The sequence below is a fragment of the Kogia breviceps genome, chromosome 6 (assembly GCF_026419965.1).
Source record: "Kogia breviceps isolate mKogBre1 chromosome 6, mKogBre1 haplotype 1, whole genome shotgun sequence".
Taxonomy (NCBI): domain Eukaryota; kingdom Metazoa; phylum Chordata; class Mammalia; order Artiodactyla; family Physeteridae; genus Kogia; species Kogia breviceps.
The window spans coordinates 74138992-74156319 of NC_081315.1; the positions used below are offsets into that span (position 1 = coordinate 74138992).

The following is a 17328-nucleotide window of genomic DNA, read 5'->3' on the forward strand; positions in this document are numbered from 1 at the left end:
TAAACTGTCATATAGTAAAGTGTAGTTTGTTTGGCAGGAGCAGTGGTTATTATAAGAAAATAATGTATGGGTTGGACATAGGGGAGAAAACCAAAGCTGTTGCACTTCAAAAGTAGCAATTGGAGTGAGTAGCTTTTTGCTTTATTATAACAAAGGTATTTAAAAGATAGTAGGAGCATGTAAGAAAAGCTGTTACTCTTTTTTTGTTTTGTTTGCGGTACACGGGCCTCTCACTGTTGTGGCGTCTCCCGTTGCGGAGCACAAGCTCCGGACGCACAGGCTCAGCGGCCATGGCTCACGGGCCCAGGCACTCCACGGCATGTGGGATCTTCCCTGACCGGGGCACGAACCCTTGTCCCCTGCATCGGCAGGCAGACTTCGAACCACTGCGCCACCAGGGAAGCCCAAAAAAGCTGTTACTCTTGAACCCTAACTAGGTGTAATCAAGTACTGGATCTGCTTAACAGTGTTTAGATTTTATAGCTGTATGCACAGAGCAATAGCTATAGCTGTATATATTTAAAGAAAAATAATTTGGCTGTTACAAGTTTGAACCTTGTAGTCCTAAACGTCTCTTTTCCCAAGTTAAAGGGAAGATCGTTTTTTAAATGTATTTTTTTGATAAAGCAAAGCTTCCCAGGAACTTAGCTGTTATATTGTAGCACAGCCGTTCCTACTCCATCATACTCAGCTTCTCTTTAGTGTAACAGCACGTGTTCCTAAGATATTCTTCTCTTGTTTTTTTTGATAACACATTATCTTTTTTACCCTTATTCTCCCTCCGGTTTTCTTTTCAGTCTTCTTTAAAGTTTCTCCCTTCTCTGCCCATCTTTTTGTGTGTGTTTTGGGGGTGTGTGTAAGATTTATATAGCACAAAATTTCCCACTTTCACCATTTTTAAATATACAGTTCATACAGTTCAGTGGCATTAAGTACATTCACATTGCCATCACCACTGTCTATCTCCAGAACTTTTTGTTATCCCATACTAAAATTCTGTACCCATTAAACTTCCCATTCCTCCTGCCTCCCCCCGACCCCTGCCCCATCTGCTCAGGTCTCTCTTTTGCCCCATTTCTCTCTGTTTTGATTATTTCATCCATTCATACTATATCCAGTATCATCTTTATTCAAAGTAATCTCCTTTATTTATGCATATATTCAATTAATATTTTTGAGAGCCTGTTACGTATCAGGCGTTGGGGAAAGGGTAGTGGATACATGATGAAGAAAGACTAACACTGTACCTGCACTAATGGAGTTTATCATCTAGTAGGGGAAACATGTTAATAGAAATAATTTTTGTAACTGGTGATATGTAATAAAAGAATGATCTACAGTGCTTTGAGCTTGGAGAAATTAGAATTTTACTTCAGGAAGTAATGTTTGGCCTGAGTCCTAAAGATTCAGGAAAATTTAAGTGGGCTAAAGGGGAAGGCGACAGAGAGAGTAGAGTGTTCCAGGTGGTGAGAACAGCGTGTGCAAAGGCTCTGTGGGAGGCCTGTGGGAGTATATGGGAGGGAGCCTGGCATACATGAGGAACTGGACATGAAGTCAGACAATATGTAGGAGCCAGACTCTGCAAGGCCTTAGAGACCATGTTAAAGGTTTTGGACTTTATTCTAATATTCTAAAAGCAATGGGAAGATACTGAAGGGTTTTATTCAAGGGTATGGTATATGTTGGCAGGAAGAAGAAATGATAGGATTTACACGTTGATGAGGACATGCTTAGCCGTAGTATGGGGAGTAGATTGGAGAGGGCCAAAAGTGAACCATAGGATGCTTTTGAGGAGGGTTGATGATGATAGCTGGGTAGTGTGTGTTGGGGGGAAAGGGTCGTAGTGGAGATGAAAAGGTGTGAAAGGAAAAAGGAATGAACCAAATACGAGGAAGTGACAGAGAAGAAAGTATCAGCAGTGATTTCTAGGTTTCCAGCTTGTGTAATAGGATGAATGTTTCATCATTCTGAGATAGAGACCTCAGGAAGAGAATTTGTTTTAGCTCAAAAATAATGAGTTTGGATTTGGACTTGTTGGCTCTGGGGTGCATTTGCCATACCCTCAGGGGAGACGTTAAATGAGCAGCATATACGGGACTGAAGCTCATGGAAATTTAAGCCTGGAGATATAAGTAATGGATATTTGAGGGAATAGAGATAATAAGTAATGTTGTGAGTATGAATGAGATTTCTCAAGAAGAAGAATATGGTTTAGAGTGAGAAGATAAAAGAGTTGAGAACTTGAAATGCTAGTGATTAAATAACCAAATTAAGAGAGACTGTGCTACATAGTAAATAGGAGAGTAAAGAGATAGGAAGGAATGAACACCCCTGTTTCTGCTCAGGTTGATATTTTGAGATCATGCTACATACTGAATATGTTTAGTGGTGTCTTGTCTCATGGTGAATATGTAGAAAACTATACTGACCAACTTACCACACTATCCAACTAAACAGAAAAATGAAACAAAACATGTGTTCCTCCTCCCAAAACCAGTGCTCTGCTTATAGGCAAACCAGAAACTTCAGAACCATCTTATTGTTTTTTCCCTTTAGTAATCCTTACCGGTTTTTAATATTTATCCTTTTCTTCCTTTTTTTTTTTTTTTTGGTCACTTTTATTGCCTAGTTCAATCTAATCTATTTAACATTAGAATTTCCATCAGTTTTTTTTCCTTAAGCTGATTGGATCATATTACTCTTGCTCCAAAGTCCCTGATGGTGTTATCACTGCTACTGAACAAATTTCAAACTCCTGAGCATAGTATTCCAGGCCTCCTGTGACCTGGCCCCAGCTGGTTTTTCCTGTTTTGTCCCTCACCATGAACTTTACCTTTCTAGATTACTCACTGTTATTCCCTGGACACACTATGCATTTTCAAGACATGGCTTTAGTTTATGTTATAAACACAGATGAAAACATATACTTTCCCTACTTCCAGTGTCCTACCAAATTATCCTCTCAAGACTGCTCCAGTGCCTCTCCTTCCAAAAAGCCTTACTACCTACCTTCTCTCAGTTGTGATGAATTACTCCTATCTCATCATTTCCATTAGCCTCTTTGTGCCTTTATGATAGTACTTATTTCACTTTGCCTTGAAATCACTGTTTTTTCTGCCTGCACTACTTGGCTTTAGGCCTCTTGAGAAGAAGTACCATGTCACATTTGTGTATTTATTCTGCATAGTACTTTGTTGATGATCATAAATATGAATAAGCTGTAGATTTTAGAATAGGGTGAAGAAAAGAAAAAATATTTTAAGTATTAATTTTTCTTGTATGTAATTGATATCTTAGCCCTACTTTCATACTATTTTTATAATTTTATATGCGTAGCACAGATTTTTCCCCTTTTTTGGCAGAAGTATCTTCCTTGGCCCAGAAAACGGGGGGGGGGGGTTCTTTTTAAAAAAAGAATTCTTGTATATTTGACCTTAATCTGGCCTAAATAGTCATTATTGCTTTATTTTTTCAAAAATCCAAACTTTGGAAAAACTTTTTAAAACTCATTATTTCATAGTTTTTTATTGTTATTAGCAGTATGTGTTTGTTATAGAAAAATGAGACAACACAAATATGCTTTTATATTCATTTTATTTTTAAAGGCCATTCACGGTTGATACAGTTGGAATAAACTTTCCAACAAGATAGAAGTAACTTAATTTAGTAGCTAATAATTTGTTGAGGAGATATTCTTCCTATAGTATTATTTCTGTTTGGTGTGGCTCCTGTTTTATTTGCATAACAAAATTTAAGATAGTGGAAATATTTTGTTGGGATTATTAGTGTGATATATTTCTCTCCACTACTATAGAAATGTTTCTGTGTTTAAACTGAGATAATGACTTACTGAATTTCCTAATTGGAAAAAAAATTTTTTTATAAAATTATTTTATATTTTTTATTTTTGGCTGCGTTGGGTCTTCGTTGCTGCGCGCGGGCTTTCTCTAGTTGGAGCGAGCGGTGCCTAATCTTCATTGTAGCGCGTGGGCTTCTCATTGCAGTGGCTTCTCTTGTTGCAGAGCATGGACTCTAGGTGCATGGGCTTCAGTAGTTGTGGCACATGGGCTCAGTAGTTGTGGCGCACAGGCTCAGTAGTTGTGGCGCACGGGCTTGGTTGCTCCACAACATGTGGGATCTTCCCGGACCAGGGCTCAAACCCTGTCCTCTGCATTGGCAGGTGGATTCTTAACCACTCCACCACCAGGAAGTCCCCCTAATAGGAAAATTTTTGCGATGTTATTAGCCTTTTCTTCAATTTGATTTTTCCCCTTGTCATTAATGCAGCTCTCAAGAGGCAGAATTTGTATAATAATCCTTTCAACTCCATCAGTTACACAAGTCCTTACAGTCCAAATGCCAGTAGCCCATACAGCAGTGGTTTCAATTCTCCGTCCTCAACCCCAGTGCGACCTCCTATAGTCAAACAGCTAATACTTCCTGGAAATTCAGGTAAGGAGAAACGAAATGGAGTAATTAAGAAATGGTTTTTAACTTACTGCCCTGCCTCAGAAAATAACTTACTCATCAGTAGTTCAAGTTCCTTTATTTATGAAACCTCCAACTGGTTAGAGAAGATACCATTGAGGTGCTACTTAGCACCAGGTAGTACAGTACTAGGCACCAGTGATACAGATAAACCAAGTTACATTCATAACATTTTCTTTAGCATGTGTGTAAAAGTTTTTTAATGTGGCTTGATAAAATAGGGTCACAGGCTTTATTCTTTTAACCAATAGATGCTTACTGAGTAGCTTGCCTAGGTTGTAAAAGCTACAGTTAAACTCTTTTAATAGGAGTTTTAATAAGCTTTGATATTGTAGTTAAATAATAGTACAAGGCTGTATATGAATGTGCCAAGAGGGTGTTTAGAGCTCTAAATGATATGGGAGAGGGATAGATTGCTATAATTGGGGGAAGAACGTTCTGCTGTGGTTCTGTGACTGAGACTGTTATTCTGTAGCTTACTGTTCTTTAGATTTCACCTATTCAGTTACTCTTATTACTGCTATTGGATGATTAATTATCATAGCTTCCTTAAAAATTAAAGTATTATTAACCACCTCAAACTTTTGACTTGTATACTCCCTAGTCTCATGACTTATTGACCCTGAAGTTTGTTCTGTACGTAGGTTGTTACTTGCTACTTATTTCACCCATGACTGTTGTACTAAAAAGGTTGATCTGCCATATTTGTTTAATGTAAAGAATTTTATTCAGGCACTATTTGAGACTGACCTTATAGTACTTTTCCTATCATATGCACTGTGCTCTTCTTGATAACATAAATATTAACTGTTTCGTATTCTTCTTGCTCTTTTTATGTGCCATTCGTGTTGGAGCTGACTCTTATGGTGAAGAATTCTGGAAAACAAGTTTCAAATAAATCTGTATTAAAAATATTAGTTACAGTCTTGGGATTTTTTAAATTCTTCATTAGAAGTTGACGATCTGATGAAAGCATTTCCTTAGAAACAAATTAGAATCTTTGGATATGTATATCCTTTATTCCTCTGACCTGTCTTCTATCCCCCTTTTGGTTACAGTGATAAAATGAGTTTTCATCCAGTCATTTTCTTCATCCCATCTTTGTGCTTCACTAGTAAACTTCAGAGAACTCCTTGGATCCCCAGTACTAGTTTAGCGAAGGAATTTTGTAAACATGGCATAATGTAGGAGAAATGAGCTTAGTGTTCTTTTTTTGGTTTGTTCCTAAATCTCTAAGGAGTCCTGATTTTCCTCAAATTATAGCTTTCTTGTTTAAGAAAACTATGTGCTTTTATTCAAGGGAAAAGATGGTGGTATTTGCTAGTGACTGAATTTGGGAGGAGAAAACACATCGTAAATTCATATATTTATAGAGTAGTTTCATTGGCTACCTTGTAAAAGTTGAAATCCTCTAGCATGTATTATTGAACATTAACTACTTGCCAGGTACTGTTTTGAAAACTTAATTGTTTCATAAGAATATAGATAAGTTATAGCTATAAGAAAATGTATTTTGTATTTGTCATTATATATGAAGGAGTCTCTGTAGCCCTCTTTATACTTAATCAGGTCAATTTTTAATTTTAACATTTGGGAATTTTATAAACAGAAAAGGCAGAATAACAATGAACTGAATCCAAAAATATATCAAGTTAATTGCAACAGATGTTTATTCAATTTTTGTTTCACTGAAGTTTGAATCATTTTCTTTTTTAAGGTAATTTGAAAAGTTCGTCAGACAGAAATCCTCCACTCAGTCCTCAATCCTCTATAGACAGTGAATTAAGTGCTTCAGAATTAGATGAAGATTCAATTGGATCCAATTATAAGCTAAATGATGTAACTGATGTGCAGATTCTAGCTCGGATGCAGGAAGAAAGTAAGTATTTTAATTGTTAAAGTTGTGGTCTTTCATTACTGTATAATTTTGTTGTTATTAAATATGTCAAAGTGTTGTGGAATAATAATGTAGTAAGAATAGAAATGTTGAAATTTCAGAGGCTTTTTCAACAAGGGGACTGGTTTGTTCATTAAGTTGTTTTTAGAGTCCATAGTATGTAGAGCAGTTTGCTGTGTGAGGAGCAAAGAAAAACAGGCTATGCTCTGCTTCTGTGACTGGTAATCATACCTTGCATGTTATTCTACACTGTAACTGTAGTTATTACTCGGTTGCTCTGTGTTTTCTTAGTGTAGACCAGAGTTTCTCAACTGTTCTTTCATTATTGCCTCCCCAAGGAGCCGATTTAGACATTTTTTTCCCTTTTTACCCACCCCCACTCCCATTAAATTTTCATACCATCGATATACTGTATATCTCTTTTTGTACTATAAGGGCCACAAACTATTATGATATCTAAGATTTTTTTCACACCCCCCCAAATCAGTTTTTTTCTCCTTGGGGGCAAATTTCATCTTTCTTACTTAGAATGTTTGGTGTAGTCTGTAAAAAAGACCTTCATGGGAAAATCGGAATTGTGACATTAAGTTAAATGAAGCATGTGATGTCGCTTTGCAAAGTGGTCCTTGCAACTTTTTAGGTCACATATACCTTTGAGAATCTGATAAAAGTGTTGTCCCCTGTCATTCCCGAAATATGCATACATACAAAATTTTTCATACTATTTCAAGGGCTCATTACTGCCCTGATTCTCATTTGAATGTAAGATGTTGGTGATAGTATTATTCTTGCCTGTTTATTTTATTGTGTGATGCCATAGGCTTAACTGAAGGAAGCAGTCTCTCTAACCTTCATAATGAAAAGATCCTTGAAACACAGATTTCAGAGTCTTGACAGTTGGCTGAGGTAATGGAGCAATGCTATAGTTTAGTTCAAAAATTTTCTATTTAGGTCCTTTCTTTTATGTAAATATGTAGTAAGTTTTATCAAGCTATAACATTTATTAAGAAACTGCAATGTTTCTCACTCTGCTAATTCTTATCTCATTTTCACACATCTTCCCTTAGAAAGATAGAAAGGTTTGGTGCTTGTTTTATCTATCTTTAGCCTAGAAACTAATAGCATTTTACCCTTTTCTTCTGTAACTTTGTATATATAACTCCTCACTGGGAGTATGATATTGTCAGCTAGTGAGGGGTTACTTACTATCATGGATGTGAAAAAAGAATAAAGAATGCTGTGTAACTACCAGTTAGAATAAACTCACTCATTTCTTCTTTGAACCCTGACTTTTTAGACTGCAGTATTTTGTTAGAAATTCAACCAACTATTTGCTGTAGTTTTCATATTGTGTGTTGGTAATGCATAATAGAAATTTTAGTCTTACTTTAAAAATCCTTTCTAAGCTATTCACATGCACAAATATTTCTTTGCCTGGTGAATTAAAAAAAATGCTAAAAATGTGTGTGTTACCTCCTTGAAAACACCAGCTTTTTTTTTTTTTTTTTTTTAAAGAGAGAATGATTTTCCTTTTTACAACGTTGTTTCTCCCGTTCTTTGGTAGCAAAAATGAAGAGTAAGAGATTTGGGCTTTTGCCTGGTTAAGCTCCCTCATTCTTAAAATGAGAAACGCACAATCCCATAGTGGTTGTGACTTCCTAAGACCCCCTTGTTAATGGAGAACCTGCATTGGGATCTGGGTTTTTCTTTTTTAAAACACCACTCTTCTCACTGGTCTGTCGTCTTTTGCTAGGTGACTTTAGTGCCATGTTTGCTATATGACACTAAGTAATTTGTTGGTTACTACAGTGGTCCCCAAACCTGACCAAAGGCTAGACGGGCCCTAGGAATCTAGTTTTACAGGTACCCTGGTGTGATTCTCATCCACTACTTTGAGGAACCATGTTGATATCACTTTCTGTGAATGAATATATAACTTAAAAGTTTGATACTCCTCTAGAACAGATCTTTTGGGCTAAACTGTCAGTAGTTAGCAGGACTTCCTCAAAATGTTATCTAAGTTCCATACGTTTTTTCAATTGTAATTTTTTTTCTCATTGAATATCTATCAACATTTGTTTTTATTCTAGAAGTTTTTATACTATTTGAAGGGCTCCTAAGGTTGCTTGGGTATTTCTGGAGGTATCAAGATAATTAAGGGACTCCTTTGAAAATTCTTACTTGATGGCTTAGAATTTATCTTGTTTTATTGGAATCTCTTAGGTTATGAAACAACTGAAATTATGTTTGTGCCCAAGTATTGAATTCCTAAGAGTGGGATAGAAGTTTCCTTCATCATCTTCTTGAGTAAGATTAATGCAAGGATTCAGTATCCAGGGGGTATATTTACTCACTGATGTATTCTTTACACTGGTTGGGCAGTAATTGTTTTCCTTTAGTATACCTTTAATGTTAATCTCAAATTTGGATTACTGTCTTTTGGAGTAGAAATATTTTTAAATTTATGGTTCTATTTTTAATATAGATTTTGGATTCAAGAAGAAATGTTGAAATTGGGCAAAAGTTTATGAATTTCATTTAATTTAAAAATAGCCTTTTAGATGTGGTATATGCATCCTTATGTATGGGAAAGTCTAAGGTGAATCAAGTGAAAGGGAGTTTTCCTTTACACGTTATACCCTATTTGAGTTTCTCAATGATAATCTTTTGCTTTTAAACCTTAAAAATATTTAAGTGTTTAAAAATAAAACTAAAGAAATAAAATAACACACTCATTATTGTCAGGTCTCCGGCAAGAATATGCAGCCACAGCGTCTCGGCGCAGTTCTGGTTCATCTTGCAATTCTACAAGACGGGGTACTTTTAGTGATCAGGAACTTGATGCACAAAGTTTAGATGATGAAGATGACAATATGCATCATGCAGTATACCCTGCTGTTAACAGGTTTTCACCATCACCACGCAATTCACCTCGACCATCACCTAAGCAGTCACCCCGAAATTCACCTCGTTCTCGATCTCCTGCTCGGGGAATAGAATATAGTAGAGTGTCCCCACAGCCTATGATTAGCCGCTTACAGCAACCTCGCCTTTCCCTTCAAGGCCATCCCACAGATTTACAGACAACCAGTGTTAAAAATGAAGGTAACTATAATGTCTGGAAAAAATTTGTCCTTCATATTTCAGTATGAAAGTAACACAGTTTTTACCAAGATTCTGTATTTTAGAAAATAGATCAAGAATTTAGGCAGTTTATTGTTTTCTTAATACTGAGTCAGGGACTTTCTTGGTGGCACAGTGGTTAAGAATCTGCCTGCCGGTGGAGGGGACATGGGTTTGAGCCCTGGTCTGGAAAGATCCCACATGCCCTGGAGCAACTAAGCCCATGCACCACAACTACTGAGCCTGTGCTCTAGAGTCCCCAAGCCACAACTACTGAGCCTGTGAGCCACAGCTACTGAAGCCCGCAATCCTAGAGCCCGTGCTCCATGACAGGAGGAGCCACTGCAATGAGAAGCCTGTGCACCGCAAGGAAGAGTAGCCCTCGCTTGCCGCAGCTAGAGAAAGCCCACAGCAGCGAAGACCCAACGCAGCCAAAAATAAATACAATAAAATAAATAAATGTATTAAAAAAAATACTGAGTCAATGCAAAAATAAAGGAAGAAGTGAATTTAATTTTACTTGATTATGTTAGTTTTGCTTTGTTATTCTCATGAAGTGATCTGTGTATAGTTTTTTAAAATTTATTTTTGGCTGCATTGGATCTTTGTTAATGCGTATGGGCTTTCTCTAGTTGTGGCGAGCAGGGGCTGCTCTTCGTTGCAGTGTGCATGCTCCTCATTGTGGTGGCTTCTCTTGTTGCGGAGCACGGGCTCTAAGCACGCGGGCCTCAGTACTTGCAGCATGTGGGCTCAGTAGTTGTGGCTTGAGGGCTCTAGAGCGCAGACTCAGTAGTTGTTGCGCACAGGCTTAGTTGCTCTGTGGCATGTGGGATCTTCCTGGACCAGGGAATCAAACCCATGTCCCCTGCATTGGCAGGTGGATTCTTAACCACTGAGCCACCAGGGAAGTCCCTGTGTATAGATTTTGATTTAAGTAACTTACGGTTCTTTTTAACAGTTCTACCCATTTATAGAAACTGTATTTTTTTTTTTTTTTTTTTTTTGCGGTACGCGGGCCTCTCACTGTTGTGGCCTTTCCCGCTGCGGAGCACAGGCTCCGGAAGCGCAGGCCCAGCGGCCATGGCTCACGGGCCCAGCCGCTCTGCGGCATGTGGGATTCTCCCGCACCGGAGCACGAACCCGTGTCCCCTGCATCGGCAGGCGGACTCTCAACCACTGCGCCACCCGGGAAGCCCTGTATTGTTTATTTTTATAAGACGTGTACTTCCTGTTAGCTGTTCTAAAATATGCAGGACACTTAAATAAAGAATTTGATTTTTTTTAATTTATTTTATTTTATTTTTATTTTTGACTGTGTTGGGTCTTTGTTGCTGTAGGTGGGCTTTCTCTAGTTGCGGCAAGCAGGGGCTACTCTTCGTTGCACTGCTCGAGCTTCTCGTTGTGGTGGCTTCTCTTGTTGCAGAGCACGGGCTCTAGGTGCCCGGGCTCAGTAGTTGCGGCTTGCAGGCTCTAGAGTGCAGGCTCAGTAGTTGTGGGGCACGGGCTTAGTTGCTCCATGGCATGTGGAATCTTCCCAGACCAGGGCTCAAACCTATGTTCCCTGCATTGGCAGGTGAATTCTTAACCACTGCACCACAGGGAGGCCCAAGAGTTTGATTTTTGAATGTTAATTAACATTTTAATTTTCTCCATTGGAAAGAATGTTTTGATTTTTTTCTTTTAATTAAATTTTTGTTGTCATAGAAAAACTAAGACGCAGTCTTCCAAACCTGTCCCGAACGTCTAATACACAAGTTGACTCAGTGAAAAGCAGCAGAAGTGACTCAAATTTTCAAGTGCCAAATGGAGGAATACCTCGCATGCAACCTCAGGCTTCAGCCAGTAAGTATTTTATGTATCAGTTATTTAAATGTAAATGAAAATTATAGATTTTAATTTTGTGCTGAATAGCTGTATTAAACTATAGTAAAATATAGTGATTATCAATTGCTATAAGATGATCATAGCTATATTAAAATTTAAAATTTGTCCCTATAAAATACCCAATTGTATCAATACTTAAATCTGTATGAAACTGTGGTCTCTCTAGAATTCTAAAATAAGCAAGTTCTAGCTGTTTAATATATAAATATATATGCCTTAAAAACCTTACATTCTGCAATGCTGCACATTAAAAATGACAGGATTTTGGGGGGAAATAGTCCTGAAGCAGACCACTTAAAACCCAAGGAGCTTTCTTACTAGAACATTAATAAAAACAATAATGATCCCATAAAAATAATAACACAATTAAAGGCATGTTAAATTCTTAATAAATAAAATAAATACTCTAGCACATGTAGAATTTCATTTTTTTTTAAAGTTGAAGGTAATCTGATGGAAAGGAACGTTGAGACTGTTGAATTAAGGAGACATATGCAACATAAACAAAGGTCAGATAATCATGCAGAAGGAACTTCTAAGACAAAGTGGCCAAACTGAGCCAAGAAGTGATGTGGGAGTAGATGGGCACTCTGTACTTACAGAGTGACTAAAACAGAATTGAACGCTTTCCAAAAGGTATTGCGTATTAAGTAGGGTAGATATGAGCATGCAGTCAAACCAGTTTCAAACAACTATCAGAGTTATTTCTACAATCTTAGAAATGCTCAATATGCATGCCTTCTATCCCACAGTTCACATCAGTTTTGTAGTTTGATTCATTCAGTTCCTTTGTAGCATGTTTACTGTCAGTGGTTGAAGTGGTCACTGTGATGTGTTCCTTCATTTCCTCAAAGCTGTGACAAAGAAGTGATACAAACATGAGGTTATTGACTGTCCATTTATAACTTGTGTATTGAGTAACACAACTTTGAAAGCATTCAACTCTTTTTAAATCCCCTTGCACTCTTCCTTGACTCTATTGTGTTTAGCTGATGTTGTGTAGTTTGTATTAAGCTGCTGTTACTTGGTGGCTCAAAAATCCACAGTCCAGAAAAAAGTACATTTGAACCAAAATGACTTTCGTGATATATCAATAAATTTTCCTTATTTACAAATTGCATATGATATTATTGATATTATAGAACTCATATTGTACAGTACCATACATTCATAATTCTGTTTAATCCTCTGAACAATTCTATGAAGTAGGTTCTATTACTAACACATTTTACAAATTAGGAGATTGAAGCTTTGAAAGGTTACATAAGTTATCTATGATCATACCATACAGCTTATAAGTAGCAAATTAGGATTCAGACCCGTGTTGATCCTAATTGAAAGCCTGAGCCCATTTAGAGAGATTTGTCACATCAGTGGTTTAGTACTAAGACATAAAAATTATCCAGAAATATTATTTCTTTATTTTTCTAAGATAAACTCTAAAATTTAAGGGGTTGTAGAAAACTGATACCTAGAGATTAGGGTACCTCATTTTGTTAGATGGAGGTGTGCAAAAACATGTTTTTATACCACATTAAATTTTAAACACACAGATCATGTGAACTGTGTGTTGAAGAGTGTCGTTATGGTACTCATAAATGGTGTAGAAAATAGAGATTCACAAAATTTTAAAAATGAAAGTAAAGATACAGTTTGAACTCCTAAGTTATTGCTGAAGTCGTGAGTGATAGGTTTTGTGCCTTTAAACCTGCAAATTAAGTTAATTTGATTTACTAATATCCTGTTTCTGGGGTTTGCTTCCCCCTTGGGAAGAGCAATCCACAGTGTTAATACAACAGGAAAGAAACTTTTATATCATTAAGAATATTAAGTAACAAAACTCATGTATATTATAAGCTACACTTTTACAGTCTATGCACAGATAATCCAAAACACCATTTTCACTTGGCTTTCAGAGGTGCTTTAATACTTAGTTTGAATTGTTAAATTCTGAATTTCTAGAATCTTTTCCATGACATATTTTCAGACAACTTCCCAGCTCTTTGATGAAACCAGCTATATCTATATCCTTTTTACCTCATTCCATTATCGTCAGTACCAACTCTTTACTCAGATTTGTTCCCTTATGCCCTCATACATGCTGTTTGTTTATTTAAACTATTCTAGCATCTTAAAACTGTATGGAAATGAAAAATAACTCTTTACAAAAATAGAAGGAACAATAAAAGATTGAGAACCTAGGATAAAAATGTTAATAAAAGAAGAATATATTGACCATATCTTAAACTTTATGATAACTATTCACCTTCTCTCACAGTGGTAGAAGTACTGTTGTGTAATCAACTGCTGATTCCCTAGAATTTTTTTTTTCCTGTAGGTGAATTATTTTTTCTTTTTCCCCAGAAGTTGATAATTAAGGAAAATACGTAAAGAAACATAATGAGATTCTAATCACTAACTTACTTTTAAGTGGAATATATGTATACTATTTCATAGTCGTGTATTTCAATATTTAAGTAATGTATAGGCAGAAGAAAAAGGTACCATCCTTTTTTAAAAATTGTATATACTTGTTTATTTGTATATATGTAGCTGTGTAGTGAAGCTTATTTATGATGAAAATGTCACAAATATTTATTTTAGTATAGAATCACACTACTCACAAAAATGTATTTGGATATTAGTAAATCCAGAATATTGGCAGGTTTAAAATTTAATAAAGTTTATTTTATAAAAATATTTAAAACTTGGGAGTTCCTTGGAGTTCCAGTAGTTAGGACTTGGGCTTTCACTGCCGTGGCTCCATGTTCAATCCCTGTTGGGGAACTAAGATAACGGAAGCCGTGTGGCACGGCCAAAAAAAAGAAAAAAAAATTTAAAACGTTTTGTTTAAAGTTAATACATTATGAAGCAAAATAAAATGTTACCTATTTTTCTGAAAATTTTACATATATCTTTGATACATAATATATATGTGTTTTAACTAGTGTATGTATATAGGTGTGCTGCTTTCATAATAGCCTTTTTATTTTGATATATAATTATGTACAGATATTACAATGGCAAGTTTTATACATGAATTAGCATTTTAAATATTTTATATAAACCAAATTTATATATTTGCTGCATTTTGTTTTCTTTTAAGTATTTTTCCAGCTCTTAAGTGGTAAAGCTTTGGTTCTTACTTGCTGGTCTGCATGAACCTAACTTTGCAAGGTTGCTTTATTTCCACCTAAGGGACCACTTCTTTTGCCTTGTTACTATGCCAATCACTATTTTTATATGCTTATTTGCTGTGGCTGCATTATTGTGGATGTTGGCATTCAAATATGAATATTATGAGAGTTCTAATATATTTTCATTTTGATAGCTATTACCAATTCTTGACTTTTTATATTTGGAAAATGTGAGTAACTTAAAAAGTTTAAGAAAACCAGAGCATTGCAGAGGTCATGGATACATGTAATTTTCTCAGATTCTCCAGTTAAAGGAAGGAATGTTTCTCAGGGACAGTTTTTCAAAAGACTAGTGCTTGCTTTCTAAGACCACTAGAACACAGGTTTAATAGAAAGTTTAATTTTCAGAAAAATATAGGAATTACTGGTTCAGAAATAAGAGAAAAACCCAAGGCAATCTGCTGGTTTTAAAAAAAGTAGTATGAGTTTACTTTCACATATATTGTCCCTTTTGAACCTCACAACATCTCATTTTTCATTTTTATAGAGAGGGAGAAGAGATCCATATAAATTATACGTACAATGTCAAGTAACTAGAAAAGTGGCAAAACCAAGCCAAATTACTCCCTCTTCTCAACTCCTCTATGAGTCTCCTGATTTCCTCCCAATCATTGTTTGGATTACATCATGCTGACCTAATTGCAAAGGAGTAGGCATCTTGGAAAATATTCTTGGATGACTCTACTGGAGCAAGATTTGAGACTGAACTATAAATACTCTGTGAATTACCACAAAAGAGTAAAATAAGTCAGTGTAACATTTATCCACTTGCTTGCTTACATTTAACTAAATGGAAGAATATATTTGAATAGGATACAGAGTATACTCCCAGAGAAGAGATGTATAGGATCAGTATTGTACTCTGGACCTCTCACTGAAGAGGAAGTGTCCAGGGCAGTTGTCAGCTTATACATAGGCCAGACTGCACTTAGGCCCATGGGGAAGGAATTCTCATCCAGATCTCACTTGTAACCAAAACACTAAAACGTTACACTCGAATTTTATATAATTATGAAACATAAATTGAAATAAATAAGTCATGATAAATCTGGGTAATTGGCTAATGTACAAATGAGTGAGATACTTGTAGAACTCCTGTTTAAGGATAAGTAGTGATGATGTTGTCAGTTATCACAAAGAGATTTTATAAATGTAGTTTTTCTGACCTTTACTTCTGGAAATTTTGATTGAATACATCTGGGATGGGGCCCAGAATCTATTTTTTAGAAGTGTCTTAGCTGACTCGGGCATATTTAAGTTTGAGAACCACTCAATTGGACCTCAGCTGTGGAGGATCTCGAATATTTAGTTTGAATCTCTGGATTTTATCCAGTACTCAGTCACTTATGTGTTTCTTAATTATTCAGCAGATATTTATTGGGTGTATATGTTCCAAGCATTGGGAATATAAATGTGAAAGAGACAGCTCATGCCCTCCAAAAGAGGAAGTGATAGGCAGGAAGTGATGTGGGAACAGGAGAGGCATTACACAGCAGTATGAAGAGGTTTTCAGGAAAGGTATTGAAAGATATCTCAGGCAACTCTGAAAGAGTTGTCACACGAGGAAAGGAAGTATAGGTTTTCCAAACAGTGGGACCAGTAATGAAGTCTTAAGAATGGCACCCTGATTATAGTGGTTTTGTTTGACTAAAGTGTGGGTCACAGGATGGTTAGTGGGTGCAGTGACCAAGGACGAGAGATGGAGGTAGGGGTTAGATTGTGGGAGCTTTTGAATACCGTGTTGGGAATTCCCCAGCAGTCCAGTGGTTAAGACTGCACACTTTCATTGTCGAGGGTGTGGTTTCTATCCCTGGTCAGGGAACTAAGATCCCATGAGCTGCACAGTGCAGCCAAAAAAATAAATGTATCAAATAAATATCATATTAAGGAGTTTAGATTTCATCTTATAAGCTTGGCGAGCCCTCATAGGCTTTTAATCAGGTTTACTTCTTAAGAAATTCAATCTGGTAGCAATGTGGAGAATGGATTAAAGTTCTAGAAGGATTTGGAGACTTTCAGTTTAACTACTATAATTTATCTTTAAAAAGTGATTTTGGGGACTTCTCTGGCGGTCCAGTGGTTAGGACTTGACACTTTCACTGCTGGGGCCTGGGTTTGATCCCTGGTTGGGGAACTAAGATCCCGCAAGCTGTACAGACAAAATAAATAAATAAAAAGTGATTTCGTCATTAGAAAACAGATCAAATTGCGATTGATAATTCAGATTAAAATTTAGTTTTCTAATTTGAGTAACATTATGTGACTTTGTAGTATCTCATGAAAATCATTCATTTCATTCCATCTGTATTAGGCAAATTTAGAGTATACTGCCTGATCCTATTTGCTATAAACAGGATCCTATCTGATTCTTTGACTTACTATTGGACAGTTTTCACTTGTCTGTAGATGCTGTTCTTGTGGCATCACCCATGAAACTTGAGGGATAAATAAGGTCCATTGGAGTTATTGTAGCTATTAATTTAAATAAGATCTTTCCAGGACAGTTGATTAGAGATGATATGTTAAAACCTCGTTTAAAAAATTTTAATGGTTAATAGATACTGTGGGTTGCCAGTGTAAGTACAGTTGGTTACCTTTTGCCCTCATTTACTCCACTCCAATCACCGTGGCCTATTTCTGTTCTTCAAATATACCAGGTACACTCCTACCTCAGGTCCTTACTGCTGCTTTTCCTTCCATATAGAATGCATTCCCCTGATATCTGTATGGCTCACTTCC

The 17328-nt window shown here is 36.4% G+C and overlaps 1 protein-coding gene across 4 annotated transcripts in view; it reads left to right on the plus strand.

Annotated features, from left to right (window-relative positions):
- The window catches only part of SLAIN2 (SLAIN motif family member 2), a 79970-nt gene that overhangs the window by 36662 nt on the left and 25980 nt on the right, over positions 1–17328 (plus strand). For 2 of the 4 annotated variants that reach the window (XM_059067280.2, XM_059067281.2), the window contains exons 3-6: positions 4288–4452; positions 6206–6367; positions 9131–9490; positions 11213–11350. In XM_059067280.2, the coding sequence (XP_058923263.1) occupies positions 4288–4452; positions 6206–6367; positions 9131–9490; positions 11213–11350 (825 nt within the window). The remainder of the gene's footprint in view (positions 1–4287; positions 4453–6205; positions 6368–9130; positions 9491–11212; positions 11351–17328) is intronic. The other 2 variants (XM_067036052.1, XM_067036051.1) reach the window with 1 other exon arrangement.